At 37.1% G+C, this 18,529-nt stretch overlaps 2 protein-coding genes across 2 annotated transcripts; both read right to left on the reverse strand.

The window, feature by feature from the left end:
* Positions 1–6,011: 6,011 nt before the first annotated feature.
* LOC113664438 (uncharacterized) lies at positions 6,012–18,521 on the reverse strand. The gene is made up of 6 exons (XM_089192958.1): positions 18,230–18,521; positions 11,668–11,825; positions 10,909–11,070; positions 10,579–10,656; positions 10,389–10,456; positions 6,012–9,577 (listed from the first exon to the last, which is right to left on the reverse strand). The coding sequence occupies exons 2-6, from the start codon at positions 11,795–11,797 to the stop codon at positions 6,158–6,160; spliced, it is 3,858 nt and encodes a 1,285-aa protein (XP_089049084.1). The 5' UTR covers positions 11,798–11,825; positions 18,230–18,521; the 3' UTR covers positions 6,012–6,157.
* LOC149034522 (uncharacterized) lies at positions 13,542–17,372 on the reverse strand. Its single transcript, XM_089194881.1, has 3 exons — positions 17,331–17,372; positions 14,525–14,693; positions 13,542–14,037 (listed from the first exon to the last, which is right to left on the reverse strand). The coding sequence occupies exons 1-3, from the start codon at positions 17,370–17,372 to the stop codon at positions 13,913–13,915; spliced, it is 336 nt and encodes a 111-aa protein (XP_089051007.1). The 3' UTR covers positions 13,542–13,912.
* Positions 18,522–18,529: the final 8 nt, after the last annotated feature.

Below are 18,529 nucleotides of genomic sequence, written 5' to 3' on the forward strand. Positions count from 1 at the left end.
TTTGGAGGTGTTTGTGGATCTCATTTTATTCTTTGCACGAACCAACATAATTACCAGCTCCCAGTTGGCTTGTTAGCTCAGTTGGTGGAGCACTGCACCGGTATTGCAGAGGTCATGGGTTCAAATCCCGTTCAGGCCTGAGTGTTTTCCGGTCTTATTTCGGACTTTATTTCCATTACTGCTTAAGTAGTGTTCATTACTGCAAAGATCACTCTCATCTTCATTAATCATCGACAGTTCATGCATAACATATTCATATATTCACATTCTGTAACCGCCAATGATCTCAAGCAAACTGCAAAAAATGTAGAATCCTCGAGCGGATTGATTATTTTTCAGCTCATCTTGTGATGTAGGATTGTATGTGCAACATTCTCTGACAGTGACTTATTCTTTATTCAGTTCACATTAGTAGACATTTTGGCTCGTGCGACATTCTCTGATCGTATGCTCGAGAATAAACAACCCTGAAGCAACAAGCAGTTGCAAAAATATGGTTGTCCATATGGTAATGTATTATCCCACCCTTAGACGGTTGACTGTAATTTTATTTCCATGCTAATATTCGTGCGTGTTGGAAAGTGTACAGCTGGTTTAGCTTTTCAAAAAGATTTCCGTATAACTCCATTCTTTTTCCTTCATCCCTCTACGGATTTATAAAGAACCATGCAAATGACTAGGTTTTAATGGACTTGTTAGCTCAGTTTGTAGAGCACAGTAACGGTATCCCAGAGTTCATGGGTTAAACTACCGTACAGGCCTTATTTTTTTTCTTCAGACATCTTCTTAACCACTGCTTACTGTAGTGTTCATTTAACTCCAGACTATTCTAAAACAAAACCGTAATCCCCAAAGGCGACTTATTTTTTTCGCTATCATTTTCTTTCTCTAAGAACTGCAGTATAACGAAGAAATTTTTCAAGCCTTTCTTTAATTCTTAATCGAGGTTAACATTCGCCTCCTTTCGAATTCTAAACATCGCAGCGAGGAACCCAAAGGTGTGAGACTCGATTTCTCATAACAGTTCATAAACTATTTTTTTTGTAGTGCATTCGTAACATCGCATCTTACTCTCCGCCGAATAAATAAAAGAATTTAAAGGAAAAAAGCACACCCTTTTTTTTTTGGTTTTTTTTAATTTTACAACGTACTAGTACCAATCGCGCCGCTTGGCACGAAACGAAGCAAGTAACAAGGCATATGCGCTATTGACCAAGCGTGAAGTCAAATTAAGTGGTTGGATATGGCCGAGTTCAATCTTTTTTGTGTCTTCATGGACCGAGACAAATTATCGGTTATCAAAGACACACAATAGAACGAGGCAATATCAATCCATCTTGACCGAACAAGCGTAGTCAATAACGTATTTAATGTAGGGCAAAAATAATTCGCTCCAATAAGAATCAAGAACGAGCCATGCCTCTTTTCCTTCCTAGTGTTGGGAAAGAGATGTAACTATACTGACGCTTGCTCGTTCTTCATTCGAAAACTTTAAAAATAAGTTGATTTGATTGGTTTACAATAAACGACGATGATTCAACGTCCCAAATCTCAGTTGAAATTGATAAGAAGCCGCACAAACTCCCGAACGGTGCTTTCACGAAGGAATTATTTCTTTTTTCTTGCGCGGGATCTAAGCAGGCATCACGAATGCAAAGAGGGGCCCATCCAAACAGAGCACAGGATTCGCTTCATTTTGCCCTCGGGTGCTGCAAACAATACAATAAAAAGACTAATGAGGCGTCGATTTCCTAGCTTAAGATAATTATGTCCCCACACAGGATAAACTACCATGTTTTCACTTTAAAGCTCTTGACGTAATGGTAGCGGAACGATAGCACGATGACATTTACTTCATCAAATTCACCCATTTTTGTCTCTTCTCGCCTTACCAACCCCTTGAAATCTTGGTTAGTTTAAATTTCTTGCATATCGTTAGATGAACAGCACATCCTTTGAACTGCTCCAGTTCGCTCATGAAGTATTGGTATGTTTTCAATGATAATGAGATGCCGCCCCTTGTAATCACTCCAAGCCTTCTTTTGTACTCTCAAACTTGTCATGTTATGACGTGTGACGCTCAAGGTTTTCCATCCGAAAATTATAGTTAAAATTTTTCAAGATTATAATTCGAGGTCTTCAACCCAATTCTCTATCCTTGTTTGATCCTGAATCCATTTTTTTTTGTTAGCCTCTTACTTTGGATGGGTCCGTCTAATTATGAAAGAATTTGAAATCGACGGCCTCCTCTTGAGACAATTTTTATATTGAATCGTCCCCTTTCTATTTCCTCATGTGTAGCATCCTTTTCCGTTCTTACTTAGAGAAGTTAAGCTCTCTTGCTCGGCTAAGAAAAAGACTTTCACGCCGGCTAATTAGTTATTTCCCAAAAGTTCTCTTTAGCTAATCAGAATTGATTAAAACGATTTAAGGGCCACCCTCAGTCAGTGTGTTTTGCGCGCCGTTGTTAGTGTTATTTTCGGGGAGCTCAAAACCTTCTCTCACAAACCCACGAAGCGGCAAAGAATACCACAACGGCAGTTACCTTTGCCACCATTTTCATGGAAAAACAAAAAAAGGGTATTATAACCTAGAGTAGAACTTAACCGCTAGTTTGGAAAAGGTATATTGACGACGTTTCCTGTCTGTGGAGCAGAAGCGAAGACAAAATAGAAGAATTTGTAAGACAGGACAACAGCAACTGTTTATTGTAACATGATACAATATCTTACTCAGACACAAAAGTATACGAAAGCGAAAGGTTTAACATGGAATCGACCCTGGACGTCCAAACGCATCGCAGAGAGACGGAGATGTTCGAATGCTTGAGTTTTTATTCGTGTCATTGCCGAGATTAAATTTTGTAGAAAAGAATCTCTGAATTTTATTTCACCGGGAGAGAAAGGTCACTCAAAAATTATATGGGATTAGGCGTGTGTTTGATTGTAAACGTTTCCCCGTCTGACGGCCACATAAGTGCAGAGAGGAGCTATCTTTTTTAATTTTATCCGAAATACTGTGTAGCAGGGCCTCAGCGAACTTGCTGTTCGTTTATTTGCCAAATTCTAAAGCTGTCTTTCGCTCATTCCATGCTTCTAAAAATTTATTTAGTGAGCCATATAATTTGGCAGCCCTCCATCCCTGCAGGACGACCTCTTTTCGATGGCTTCATTATCGCGAATGGGAAATGAAACGACAGAAATACGAGGCAGATAGACGACAGGCACTTAAAGAAACTAGCCAGTGCTTGATTACCGAAAGATGGCTAGGAAAGACTTTTGAAAAATTCTCAAATTTTAATAGGGTAAGATAAGAACATTCGAACAGGGCGTCACGAAACCGGAAACAATTCAGTTATAAGGAAAACTTCCGGTTTTATGGAGAACAGGAATGGCGAACGGGAAGGCTGTGTTATCTTTCGATCTTTTTGATCGTAGTTCAACCTTTAAAATACTTATACATAGGCCCCAGGTATTTTGCGGAAGTTAACAGCAGTTAATCGTGAAGTGTTGGCTGAAAAACTTGAAATAAATTCAAAGTTGAACAATTGACCAGAATCAACGAAGGTCTCGGTGCAACTATTTCTTAGGAAGCCATCAGCTTGAAACTTAAGGAAAAATACGAGTTCCATAACGATTTGCTCGTGTGAGTGGCCATGATGCTGTGTGTTACAGCGCAAGCTCGAAAGACGGATGTCGTCACGGAGGCAAAATGAATGCGCATGTTTCTAACAAACGAGAAATTTTACAAGCACAAAGGAGAAGGAACGACAATATTTTGCCTCTATATTAACACTAGAGAGGCAAAATTACGGTATTTTTTAAAATTTACGTTGTTTGTTTTCATTTCGCGGGGATAGGCCCAAACTAAAACAGATAAGGTTGCAGTTTTCAGGAAAGTTTCTGTCAAATCCCCTCCGTCACACATCTCACTCCACCGAAAAAATATTGCGGTAACAGGTGTAGAGCATTCGTAACATGGCTAAGAAGTTCGTGGCACCTCTTAGCGCTTTAAGGCCTCTGGACTTTATCACCTCCTCAGTAGGAGTCATTCAAGATTTTTTCTCTCTAAATCCATTTATTGTGCATCATTAGAATAATACAATGACAGTATATTTGTTAAGACACCAAAATTATCAGACAACTGTTATAATCAGGAGAGTTGTATAATGTAACTAAACTAAAGAATTAAGTAAAACATGAAACTGCAATCACTTGCACTAAGACTAATCCCTTAATAAAGAAACTAAGATGAACCCTTTCACTCCCTCCCTACATACATACATACATACATGCATACATGCATGCATACATGCATGCATACATGCATGCATACATGCATGCATACATGCATACACCCATACACGCATACATACATACATACATACATACATATATATATATATATATATATTTATATATCTGAAAGTTGGAGAAATCAATGAGACTTTTCTGACTCTAAGTTTCACGTTTACGCGATCATATATATATATATATATATATATATATATATATATATATATATATATATGTTATATGAATGTATATGTGTATGGGTGTATTCATGTATGTTAACTAGGGCATATTAGTTTGATAAATATAGCAACACAAACGATTTCTAATCAAACGAGAAGAGAGTTTCTATTGAGATCCCGGGAGTAAAAGGGTTAATCGAAAGCTATGACTGATATACTGTGCAGTTGTACTGAGTATTATTCCAAGAAAATCCAACTTTACACGTTAATACAGTGACGTTAAACAAGCTTAATTAGTTTAAACTCTCCAGGCTTATTTGCCAAATCCTACGTCACATAATAGTCAAACTTACACAAGGTAGACTAACTACAAGAGAAACACAAATGCTAGTTACTAAAATATGCAAAGTTGAGATTGATATTAAGATTATTTCCCCTCAAACAGCCGGGATACAGCAAATCTGAAACTTTAGACCACAGAACAGGCCTACCTGCACATCGTGGCCCCTGCATCTCAGTGTAACATAAAACCTAAAATCTGAATAAGATACATTCAGAATTTCTAAAATTATACTTGGGCAGGCTTTAAGCACAATTTTTTTTTAACAGGATCTATGTATCTTGAAAGATAGATAGAAGCCCTATATCCTTTTGCTTTAGTTTTTTCTCAAACCTTCACTGTGAATGAGTGAGTTTTTGATTAAACATTTAAAATTTTCAAACCCCTTTTGGTTGAACGAAACAGCTAATATCCCTCGGAACTGTAACAATTTTTTTTTCTACGGTATCACTACTCACAATACTTTATCGGATCGGAAAAAATATAGCCCAGTAAATCGAATATAAATGAACTCTTAGGCAAGCCTTAATAGAATGTAAATACGCTTGAGAAATATTTCTCTCGTCTTCTCACTAGGCAATTAATAGTCATTGTGTTCGTTTCTAAGATTTTACTCTCTGTATTTTCAATACTTTTCATTTAAGTGAATCTAACAAGTCTGAGATGCGGTCACATTAACAGTGGTAGTTAGTTCCTCAAATAAATCTTAGAATGGCAATCTCGACAATGACAGAATAAGAATCAATTTACAAGGACTAGATTCTACTTAAAAAAAAAAAAGCAACAACCCACCATTTGACAAGATAATACCACTTTATATGAAAACGTCATTCATACGTGCTATAGAGAGAAATCATCAAGGTTTAGTGCACGGCCCCTTTTCTTAAAAATGGCGGATCTTTCCTTCGCTTGGGAAAAATCTGAGGCCCTAAAGTAATAATAAAAGCAAGGTGACCAAATTCCTAGTAATGCATAATTATAAAAGAAGAAAATGAGGAAAGGAGTGGACTGTCTCTTTGGTGACAGACATCGTCAGTGACATGGTAGAGGAGCCATGGTACATTTTGCAATCTTGGCAAGCAAGTAAAAAAGCAAACAAAAAATAGTTACACTTCCACTGGTCCACAGAGTTGGTCTTTCTTTATTTCTTCACAACATTAAGGATAAATGTCTTATTGACACGATCAAATTACTATAAGTTAAACACTAAAGCTTTGACAAGTAGTGAGTACAATAAACAAAATGTGAATACAGGAAAAAAAACTATATATTACACGCCTTTGAGTCCGCCGATTTGGAAGGTCTCCAGTTTCAACGACCAGCGATTTCAATTCAAAATTTCCTCATTCCAATGCACTGAACTCGGAAGTGACGTCATCGCCGATCAGCAAAAACGGAGCCCAGAATTTGATTTTATTGAAATTCTCGGATTCCCTCAGACTCTTCGTGGCCAGGTGTAGAGATTCGCTTGAACGTTTTCCTTGCGTAAGGTGATGATAGAAGCATTTCATGAACTCAAAAGTAGCCTTGTCATCAATCGCCCACAGGGACACCAGAACAGATCGAGCTCCAGCACCCATAAAGGCGCGCGCTATGCCGACTACACCTTCAGCCTTGATTTCGCCCCGACCACTGTGACAGCAACTGAGTACAACAAGTTTGGCGCGAAGTTGAGCGTTCATCACCTCTGCAATTGTCAAAACGAAATCTTCCTTGGTGATTTGCGAGGATAATCTCTCTGGGTCAGGTGTTAGAGCAATTTCGCCAGTATCCATGCTCCCATGGGCTGCAAAGTGAACTAAAGCAACAGAACTGAGTCTTTTCAACACCTCACGCTTCGTTGCCTGTCTCCTAGTGATTGGTGTGACATTCAGAATCTCACCGATCATTTCTACTTCCTTTTCAGCAAACGGGAGCTGCTTGAAGATTTTTTCTCCATTGGGGTAAGTCCATGGAATGTCTGTTACCCACGGATCTCCAACAAGCAGCGCACCAGTTCTACTGTGGTAATCATCTGGACACTTGGCAATGAGTCTGAGACTTGTCAGAGATGGAGCAAGTCGGATTCTGAACGATTCACACAAGTATTTGGAATCAGCATCCTTGAATGCAGCGTAAGGAGCAAGCCAAAAGGGTCCATCGGGAACAATGACTAGCTCATCGCCTTGAACCAGATCAGTGATTGGTTGAATAATGAGGTTATACAAAGTGCTCAAACAATCTTCTTGTTGGGCAGAAGGTTGAGGGCTTTCCTCCTCAGTCCTCTCGTTCTCTTTTGAGTGGCTTTCTCTCACAGCATTCAAAGATCGATCCTCGCATGCTATATCTACATTAACACCAATTGCTGCATAAGCATTTAGGATGACAGCCTTAAAGGACTGGGAAGGACCACCATTCTCTGAAACCGTGCGTTCTACGTTGCTTTGTTTGAAGTGAATTTCTTTTCCTTGAAGGATTACCCAGAGACTAACGTCAGGATAGTCTACTGCCTGAAAAACAGTGTTTAATGGAAGGTAACTTAAAAGTTCCAAAAGTTCATCTTCTTCTTCGGCAGGGTTCTTTAAAACTGCTAAATCGTTATTACCTTCTTCAGACGGGCCTACCCCATCATAAAAACTGTATTCCATGAGGTCAATCAGAGCTTGTGCTCTTCCTTTCTCCGCAGCAAACAAGGACTCGTTTATATTACCTTGTTTCACGAGTGCTCTCCAAAAGCCCGTATAAGCTATCTGAGCTTTATTTCTAAAATTAACTTTCCACTCATCCTTCGATTTGAGAAGGCTTCTCATAGCATCGTAGAGCGCTATACTGGCTTTGTAATTTTCAACGGCTTTTGGCAGTCGGCCCTGAGATTCGAAAATGGAAGCTAATAAACAGTAGGCTGCTCCCTCTAATGATTTGTCCCCGACTTCTTTGGCAATGTTGAGCTGTCGATTGCAAAAGTCTATGGCCTTCATCAGATCGCCCAAAGCTAGATAATCATTTGCAAGGCTGCCGTAAGATTTACCCTCCCCATGCCTGTCCCCTATTTCTTTAGTTATTTCAAGAAAAAGGTTGTGGTACTCTATAGCCTTTGTGAAATCTCCCAAACTGAGATACACATTGCCAAGATTGCAATAAGCTTCACCCTCTCCACGTTTGTCTCCAAGCTCAGTGGTAATTTCAAGATGTAGTTTATGGAACTCTATAGCGTTTTGGAGATCGCCCATACTAAAATAAGCAATGCCAAGACTACCATAGGCACCCCCCTCGCCATCCTTGTTTCCTATCTCTTTAGTAATATCAAGATGTAACTTGTGGTACACAACAGCTTTTTTGGAATCCCCTAGACTTTGATAAGCACTACCAAGATTGCCATAAGCTATACCCTCACCATGCTTGTCTCCTATTTCTTCGGTTATTTTAAGATGTAAGTCGTGGTACTCTATGGCTTTTTTAAAATCTCCCAGACTCTTATAAGCAGAGCCAAGATTGCCATAAGCGCCACCTTCCCCATGCTTATCTCCTACTTCCTTACAAATATCGAGATGTAGGTTTTGGTACTCTATGGCTTTTCTGAAATCTCCCAGACCCTTATAGGAAGTGCTTAGATTTCCATAAGCACTAGCCTCCCCAAGCTTGTTTCCTACTTCCTTCATAACATTAAGATCTAGGTTATGGTACTGTATGGCCTTTTTCATATCCCCTAGACATTCATATGCATTGCCAAGATTGCCATAAGCACTACCCTCCTGATGCTTATTTCCTACATCTTTAGCAATTTCAAGATGTAGGTTGTGATACTGTGTGGCTTTTTTGAAATTTCCCAGTCGTTTATAAGCATTGCCGAGATTGCCATAAGCAGAGCCCTCCGTATGCTTGTCTCCTACTTCTTTACTAATTTCAATACATAGTTCGAGGCAGTGTATAGCTTTATTCATATCGCTCAGACTGAAATAAGAAATGCCGAGATTTCCATAAGCATTTCCTTCCCCATGTTTGTCTCCTATTTCTTTGGTAATTTCAAGATGAAGGTTGTGGTAATTCAAAGCCTTTTTGAAATCTCCCACACTGTCGTAGGCAATACCAAGGCTACCATAAGCACAACCTTCCCCATGCTTATCGCCTACTTCTTTACATATTTCAAGATGGAGGTTATGGTACTCTACTGCGTTTTTGACATCACCTAGATTGTGATAAGCATTGCCAAGGTTGCCGTAAGCTCTACCCTCACTATGCCTGTCTCCTACTTTTTTGGCAATTTCAAGATGAAGAGTGTGGTAGTCTATGGCTTTTCTTAAATCACCAAGACATCTATAAGCAATTCCAAGATTGCTGTAAGCACCACCCTCGTTGCGCTCATCTCCCATTTCCTTAAACAATTTAAGACACAAATTGTGGTACTCTACGGCTTTTTTGAAATCACCCAGCTTTTGATAAGTATTGCCGAGACCGCCACAAGCTTTACCCTTCAAAGGCGTGTCTCCAACTTCTTTTGCAATATGAAGACACATATTGTAGTAGTAGAGAGCTTTTTTTAAATCTCCCACTTGTTCGAAAGCATTTCCGAGGCTCCCATAGGCGTATCCTTCCCCAGCCTTGTCTTCTCGTTCTTTTGCAATTTTAAGATTTACATGATAATTGTTAAAGACTTTCTCGATATCACCTGAACTGTTGAAGGCAATATCAGGGCCACCGTGATCTTTTTCGTCCACGAACTCTCCCGCTAGTTCTTTGACAGACTGGGTTTTTAACGTCAACAGGATCTTGTTATTGTAGTCGATCTTCTTTACGTTAAGGTGTATAAGAAACATTTAACAGACATGAGGTAAACAACTATTTCAAACAAAAATATTTCATTGAAATACGCACTGTTGAACAGAAAAAAATAAAATGAAAAGCTGAATAGGAACTATAAGCATGAAAATTACCCTGTCTTAACATAAATAGTTAGAAAACATAATCCTAAAATCTAATTTATCTAAGAATATCTTCTTTTCGTACTTACTGTATACTTAATCAATATCAGCTTTTAAAATCAACGGTCACATCAGAGACGAGAGGTCAGCGCGGTGACTTGTTGGGCTTCTTAATTGGGTATATAAACCTCTCTTTGGTTCGAATTTTAAGGAACAAAATAGATTTATATCTTACACATATTGTTAAAACCACCGCTGTAGCTTTAGGAGAGGAAGACGACGAACACGAGAACGAGTTCGACACAGACAGCGAACAGGAAAAACGATTCTTTTCGAACATACTCAACGGCTCTTTTTAGAGCCACCCGATTCTTTTCAGAACCACCAAATCTAAGAAAAGTCAATGATTAACATTTAGTGTCCTTTTCCTTTCTTGTTTAGCTGCTAAAATTGTTATCTTTTGATATATTTTGTTGCGCGAAGATACTCCGCTATGAGACGCACCCCAATTTTAGCGTTAACTTGCCACCAAAAGACACATGTAAAAACCGTGCGCCTTATAACTGAGAGACTACGGTAATTCCCTATTTCGTATTTTCTGCCATAAGAAGTCAGGTCGAAAATTAAGACTCTTTGTTTACTCAAGAAATTGAACTGAAGATTTTTCAAAGGATACAGCTAATCCCTTATCACACCAAGTGATGGCCTCTTCAAATTTCTTCAGTTCAACACAGACAGTGGCTCCTGTAGGCAACATGATGTTTTCATTAGTGCCCAAGAAGAGAAACAGAGACCAAAATTGATATTGGTTAGCTACAAACATCCTTTGAATACATACATGTTGAGTGAAAACAGTCTTTTAAAACTTGAAGCAATTGCCTTGAGGAATGTTGGCTGTAACTTAGTGGCAGCTTCTGCGTCACTCAGTGAATCCTGATAATTTCCTGTTTTTAAATAAATATTGCTATTTAGGTTAAGTAAACCCAAAAAATGTAAGGTAATTGTTAAAAATGTACTAATGTGGTGCATCTGCACTCATTGATTTGAGCCATGATAAGAATTAAGTAACCATACTGCTATGCATATTTGAGGGCTCAATCCTAGTGTAATTTGTTTTGAAAAACCTTATTTTTGAACTAATTCCTGATTATAGAAACCACTAAATCCCTAAAAAACTGTGTATTTAAGCTTCTTACCTAGTTTGAAATGTGAAATTGCCCTGTTGTTATACAGCTTGGCTTGTAGTTCTTTGTCATTGCATTCAACCTTGATTCCTTCCATGTAGAAGTGGATAGCATTGAGGAAATCTCCTTTCTTGAAGGCCTCGTTACCCTGGTTCCTATGAACATCAGCGATGGCTGCAAAAAATAAATAAAAAATAAGCAAAGACTTATGTCAATGTCTTGACATCTGGTTTGTTCTGTGGGTAGTTTATTCATGTAAAAGTTTTCACCTTCTCACAAATTGGGTAAAGAACAAAGATCAGAAACTAAATTACTCAAACAAAACCTTGACAAGAGACTTTAATTTGAGTCTTCTGAGTTTGGGGGAAAAGAGTAGACCAGTTAATGCAAAAAGGGGAGGCAGACAGTTCTTAAAACAGATATCCAGGTGACAACTCAAGGCCTTAATTATACTTATTTAGCCAACTAATTAAAGTGAGCATTGGCCCTTTAACCTCTATCAAACGTTAAATAAGTCATGAGAATTATAGGAATGAATGTGAACTCAAGAAGCTCTTGATTGTTCAACAAATTCTGCTTTTAAGTACTATAGGGAAGGACCATTTAGAACAGTATAGGGAACTTGCACATCAATGTTAGGGTACAAAGGGTGAAGAACTGTCCCAAATATTCTTTTGAGTGCTTGCATGGTCTTAAATCCTTTTCTGTGTCTCAAAGTAATTCCCCAATGGAATTGATATCTGAAGGTTAACTGTGACAAGGACTGAGTACCTTGCAGGGTGTCCTCGTCAAAGTCCAGGGCATCTTCCTTTTCAGGTCTGTCCTCATTTTCACATGGAACTGTGATTAGATTTCTTTCCATAGCCATTGCAAACCTGAGAGGATGCTTCTTACTGTTCATTTAAGTTTCTGTTTTACATTATTCTGGCCTGAAGAAAGAGAAAGGTGGCAAAAATTTGCTCAATTATAGTTAATTACTATTAGCTCTAATTGGCTCAACCAGTAGCAATTGAGATTTACTGACCATTCAGTGATCAATCATGTAGTAATTGAGATGCTCAATTAAACCTTTTGTGTTGTGCAATCTTGCCTATTTTGTGCCTCAATATTATTTCAATAACTTAAATACATACTATTAGTTAATTTAAGTACCTTATTATTAGTATCTCTAATTTCCTCTAAGATTGGAAAAGATACATTCAATTTTACCCATAACAACAATCTGATGGACTGAGAAAGGAGCAAAACAATTATTTTAAAAAAAGATCAATTCACTAGAATTAAGGATAGATAATTTATCAAACAAAATTCAATTAAATTTTAAGATTTATGAAATACATTCTTGACTGATATGGGCAAAAGTTCAACAATGGTGTGGAGCAAGTTCATAGTTTACAGCAAAAATTTAAATAATCTATACTATAAGGCTGAGGTGAGATCTCATGTTGCAAGCTTAAGTTTATGTGAAATATCACCCATTATAGGGTGATGTTCTTTTAAATTATGAAAATAGTAATTTGGTACAAGGACAGTTTTGCATTGTAATAGTCCATTTTACAGCTGTGGGCTAATGGTTGCTGAGCCTTTTAACAGGAGTGAGGCTTAGGGTGATCTTGTTATGATACAAATCTTGCTGCTTTTCAAATGGAAACTGCCATGTTATTATGCTAATTAGATACTGGTTTCTATCACTACAAGGTTACCTTTAGCCTCACTCCAAATCAAATCAAAGTACACAACTGTAAAATGGCCTATTGTGGTCAAGCTTGCTTATTAAGTACAAGCAATTTAGCATCAACAGACCTACCCTACTAGTTAAGTTCCATATTGCAAGTAAAAGTACAATGATGTCATGTTAAGTTATTGAAATAATGTCGAGGCACAAAATAGGCAAGATTGCACAACACAAAAGGTTTAATTCAGCATCTCAATTACTACATGATCGATCACTGAATGATCAGTAAATCTCAACCACTACTGGTTGAGCAAATGGTGAGTAAATCTGACCACAAAAACTGCTGAGAGTTACATCACACATATGCATTCAGCTATTGCTAAATAGTAAGCTTGATCATGGATGTAAATATGACAGCAATCTTCACAGTCATGAACACCACTTAAGCAGTGGTGAAAATAAGGCAAAAAAATAAAATTCAGGCCTCAATGGGATTTGAACCAACAACCTAGATCAATGGCCCAGTTTGTTAGCACATACCCTTGCGAAATGGCTTTTGGAATTCCTAGGAATTCCTAGGATTTTCCTAGGAATTCCTAGGAATAAAGGTGTGAATTTTCACGGTAAATTCGGACTGGGAATTCCTAGGAATTCCTAGGAATTCCCAACCATAACAACTCTGGTTCTAAAAACCTAGAAATTCCTAGAAATTCCCAGAAATTCCCAGAAATTCCCAGAAATTCCAAGTTTATAGCCAACAGGACTTGGAATTCCTAGGAATTCCAACTCAGAGAACCAACGACTTTCCCTGAAAAGCTGTAAATCTAAAAAATTTCTAGGAATTTCTGGGAATTTTTGGGAATTTCTGGGAATTTTTGGGAATGTTTAAGAATTACTGGGAATTTTAAGCAAAAATTTGAGGCTAATGATATAAAATAAATACTTTAAATTAAAAAAAACCCAGCTAAAATTCAAGTATTCAATGAAATTTATTTAGAAGCTTAATTAAGGCTTACATGTAAAATATTTTTGATTAAATAACATCAATGTGTGGTAATATTAGGATGGGATTTGATTTATTTTTCTTTTCTTGAAAACTTCATACGGATTAATCCTCAATTACAGCTATTCATATAAAATAGTTCTAATCAATCATTAAATTTGGTTTGACACAAATTGTGAATAAAATCTGTTGATTCTTTCCCATAAAATACAATATCTTAAGTTATATTTGAAAACCAAGCACTCTTGGGAGTGAAGGGGCTAATTACAGACCAATAAAATTGATTTTTTGATTTAAATCTTGTTGTAACTGTAACAATATATTAGAATAAAGTTATCCTAAACTGCAAACTTAGCTGCTGTTTGTACTGTTTGTATTTTTTTTCCTGGGCTCACAATGAGTTGGCCTTGAATGAGGTTGTCAACAAGAACCTTGACCATTTTGTATCTGGATTCCTTGACATCTGAATTTGAAAAAAAATAATATATTAAAATATGTATATTTAAAGCTCAGACCAGGCTTTTAAGATGGCTATGAGGAAAAGGGCATTCATTGGATTCTCAAATTGAGAAATCTCTGTTATATTGAGTGACTTTTATATTGGAGTTAGTACATCTCTCTCATGGATTTTACTAAAAAAGGGCTGAATACATTATTTTGTTTTTACCAAGGAGGGCTTCTTTATGTACTAAGGTTTGTTTAATAACAGTTCCTATTATGAATCTTGAATGTTCCCAAACGTGACTAGAGGAATCTTGAAACCTTACTGATAGGTTTATTTCATTATAAAGCATAAGCTTAAGAAACTGCGGCATGCAAGTGACCGATTCGATTCTCAGAATTATTCTAGTTTCAGTTGCGCCGAGCGTTACGTAAGCTTAATTCAACCCGCTACATCTATTCTTTTATAAGATTTTGATCACGTAACGAATATCGCAATTTTTACTCACCACAAACTTTCAAAATCGTAGCTTTACAGATGGCCACTCGACCCTTGTTTGTACCAGTCAATATGTCAACTGTTGTCCCTTCTTTTAACTCCACGGCGCCAACGACTTTCTTTTCTTTTACAACACTCACGCTATTCTCGTTTTCCCATTGAACCACAATAAAAGCTATCTTTAGAAATGTTATATTAAGCAAAACAGTTGAGAAAAGCGATCAACCGATCCAAAGTACATTCAAAGATGAGCGCCAAATGGAGTCTTCTTTGTTTCCGATCACGGGCATGATCACGTGGATCTTTTAGGACTTGTCATTGGCTAGCAAAGTGAATCCGCTGGCTTGCCGATTGCAGTGTTAAGAGAAGCGCCTAACTTTATTCTGACCTCTCCGACCGGTTCTCTGCTTCTAGAAGATGGATAGCTTGGTGATACAAATAAAGATGTGAGCTCACTCTATGTAGAAATAATCGAAAAGAATCGATCGTATTACAAATGCACGATTTGTGGCCGAAAGTTGTCGAGGAAACAAAGACTCGAAACTCACTTGAGTTGTGTTAATGGCCAAGGTGAGAAATAACACAAGCCAATCACAGTTTTGAATGCGACTACAAATCGTCTTTTACCCTCATACTTATAAAAGAAGGATACCACATTCGGAAGTATAAGAGATACATAGATGATCCCAGTGTACCAGTACCTAAATCTACAAAGCTTGACCGTAGCAAGCGTTCAGCAACACGTTCCAACACCGCCATCTCGATTCCTCAGTCAGTCGTTTCCAATGAACTTAAAGCAGTATTGACAACAGAGTAGAGTGCGTCTTACAAAGGAGAAACATTTGTACAAGAGACAGGAGTAGCTATATGCAATTACAGAGGTGCGTTGGAACTCTGGTCCACAAATAGTTATGCACTGCCCGAAGTATAAAACAATCTTGTTGATAGCTGACAGACAGAGAAGAACAACAAGTAAACTTAAGAGCTGTTATTATTGAAGTGTGACTATCACTTTTCATTTTTATATAAAGAAGGACTTGTAATTTGCACCAAAAATAAAAAGATGTAATATTTTTTTGGGAGATCCAGTGATTGGGACATTTAAGAAATTAAGTTATGAAAGGAAACTTGGTTGGTACTTCTCACTACTAACAAGTCTTGTTGACAAATATTTTCAGATCAGAGTTTCAAATAAAGTAAATTGAACATTGACTACCTTTGTCTTGTCTGCATGCCAAATGTTTGCAAAGTGTGTGGATGATCCACAAGTATTGGAACATATACAAAACATTTTTGTAAGAGTTCCAATACTTGTGGATCATCCACACACTTTGCAAACATTTGGCATGCAGACAGGACAGAGGTAGTCAATGTTCCCCTTTTCTTACAAAAATATTTTGTAAGAATAAAAACAGCAAAACAAATTACAGCAATTAGTCATGAAAATAGAGCAAAAAACTGAAAAAAAAGCAGCAACAACAATCATGAAAAAAGAAAGATTAATTAGGTGTTGAATTTGTTTGTCTAAGGCATGAAATTTCTACTAAAAGTATTGTCAACAAAAAGTCTCTGACAGCGTTTGAGGCAACTGAGCTTGACTGTTCCAAGGTTTTCTAACAAAGGCAACCAGTAATGTAGGTTAGGGAAGTAAGATAACAATGTAATTATTGTTAATTGTTGTGGAAGTTGGCAATTTCCATTTAACATAACTGACAGCTGGTTCATGAGAAAATCCATATTAATGTCAAGATTTACTAAAACTTAGTTTGAGTAATAAATTTCATGATCTTTAAGTTATAAACATGTACATGTATGTATATCTCTTGGTAAGTTTTGTATAGCATACCTTTTATTGAGCCAAAGTTTTAAGCCTCTGAAATTACTCTTTTTCTTAAAACCTTCACATTCAAGGTATTGAGAATTTCTTAGAATTTATGTGGACCTCAGGGTATTAAAATTGCTTCAAATAAAGCTGAGAATTCCTAGTAATTCCTAGGGATTCCAAGTCCTCACAAAACTGGCGTCTTCCTTTCCCAGAAATTCCCAGTAATTCCAAGCTTTTTAAATCAGAGTTAATTTGCATAGTTGGGAATTTTTGAGAATTCCTAGGAATTCCTAGGAATTCCTAGGAATTTTTAGGAATTCCTAGGAATTCCCAGAAATTCCCAGAAAACTGGGAATTCGGTTTGCAAGGGTCATTTGCATAATTGGGAATTTTTGAGAATTCCTAGGAATTCCTAGGAATTCCTAGGAATTCCCAGAAAACTGGGAATTCAGTTCGCAAGGGATACACACAAACAACATTTGCATTCTTAGAAGCAATTTGTCTTCCCTCCAAACTCTCTATTACCTTTTTTGCTTGTCATAATATCTTCACAGGGTTTCTTCTAGACAGCCTTTTGTTTTTTAGTTTAATATTATGTTTGAGTATTATTTTCTTATTTGCACATATATATCATATAGGAAGTGTGTATTTATGAAAATGTAAGTTAATTAGTAATCTTGCAATAATAGAGGCTGTGTTTGTCCCAAACATTGTTTGGATTTTTGCTTTGTGGTTTATATACTTAGAGACACATCATTATACAAAACAACTGTTGATTTTCGAATGGGGATTAATGACTTCAATGTCCTACAATTCATCAGCAGAGAAAAAAATGAAAGGATACTTTTCCAACAACAACAAAAAATAAATAAATAAAACAATAATAATAGCAGAAAGAAATCAAAACCTTAAAAACTTCATTTATTAAAAACAGTACAGTTAGCCAAGTTGAGCACAAAAATCCAAGACAATGAGTGATTGTAAGATATACCTCTGTAGTCATTGGCTGATAAATTCTTGAAAATTTTCCCATCTCAACTCACCTTTGGAAGAATTAATTCAATAAGTGAATTTATTTCAATCAAATATGAAATACCAGTAATTAAGTTTTTGGTAATTAATATATTTAATTGCTTGCTTCGAACAATAATATCAACTGGAAGTCAAGTGTAGGCTTAAAAGAAATAAAGTTTACACACTAAAGTTGGGAAGATTCATTTATATTTAAGGGTGATTTTAATAAAATAATTATTCCAATCGCGCTTATAGGATATGAGATGATTAAAGCCAATTAACCCCTCGTGGGCTATCTACCATCTCATATCCAACGCATGCTTAGGAATTATTATTTCATTTAACTCCCTGGCGACCAATGCACCGACAATTCGAAGCTTCAATATCCCTCGCCCCTTCCCCCGAGCAACCGACGGGCATTTGACTGTCGGTCATGCTCACGTCGTGCGGAATTACAACAGCTCTATCGTGAACGACAATACAAAAACAATTTAAAGTAAGCCTTACACGAAAGCTAGTTCTTAACACGATCATGCTTTATCTTAAATGGATTGCAAACGCTACTGATGTTTCGATCATCAGCGCGATCACCACATTAAATCGACACTTTGAATAATCCTTTCAACCCCTTCCGAGGTTAATACAAATTATATTTTCGACTTTTTGTGAATTGGACAGCTGTAACATGTAAGCTAAGCTTTAAGCATATCAGTACAGCGAATCGGCAATAAACTGCAAGCCAGATTCAAGTAAAAGCTATCCGATTTCTAAGCAGTTAAATGCAGGAACGTCTTTTGTGCCGGAAATCAGAGAAACTTGGGACATATTAATAACATAAATAGGAGAAAATATTAACGGAGAAGCTCGAATATTTACCTCATACTCAAAATCTGTCACACCACGGAAACGTTCTTTATACCTGTAGATCTTTATACCTGTAGATTTGTAGGGGAATTCGAAAAGGACGCGACGTTTGACTGTGTTAAGACCTTACTTCCTCAATCTGCCAGACAGATGTCTTGATAAAAGTCACTATAACTGATAAAGTACCAAATAAGACTCGACAGGTATGTTATGGAACGAAAAATTGCAATTAGAAGCAGCAAACGTGCCGACTCTGCTATTGTTTAAGTATTAGGTTCTGTTTGCAATAAAAGGGGGAGTCCCCTAGACCAT

The sequence above is a fragment of the Pocillopora damicornis genome, chromosome 14 (assembly GCF_964200805.1).
Source record: "Pocillopora damicornis chromosome 14, jaPocDami1.2, whole genome shotgun sequence".
NCBI lineage: Eukaryota > Metazoa > Cnidaria > Anthozoa > Scleractinia > Pocilloporidae > Pocillopora > Pocillopora damicornis.

Bases quoted from the DNA above. Each gene is read 5' to 3' on its own strand.
- LOC113664438 (XM_089192958.1), bottom strand. From the start codon at position 11,797: ATGAACAGTAAGAAGCATCCTCTCAGGTTTGCAATGGCTATGGAAAGA. The intron at 10,457-10,578 runs GTTTTAAAAGAC...TGTTGCCTACAG, and splicing joins CCTCAAGGCAATTGCTTCAA to GAGCCACTGTCTGTGTTGAA. The intron at 9,578-10,388 runs GTATCCTTTGAA...AACGTAAAGAAG, and splicing joins GGTGTGATAAGGGATTAGCT to ATCGACTACAATAACAAGAT.
- LOC149034522 (XM_089194881.1), bottom strand. From the start codon at position 17,372: ATGGGAAAATTTTCAAGAATTTATCAGCCAATGACTACAGAG. The intron at 14,694-17,330 runs GTATATCTTACA...ACATTTCTAAAG, and splicing joins ATCAGCCAATGACTACAGAG to ATAGCTTTTATTGTGGTTCA. The intron at 14,038-14,524 runs GTGAGTAAAAAT...TTTCAAATTCAG, and splicing joins TACGATTTTGAAAGTTTGTG to ATGTCAAGGAATCCAGATAC.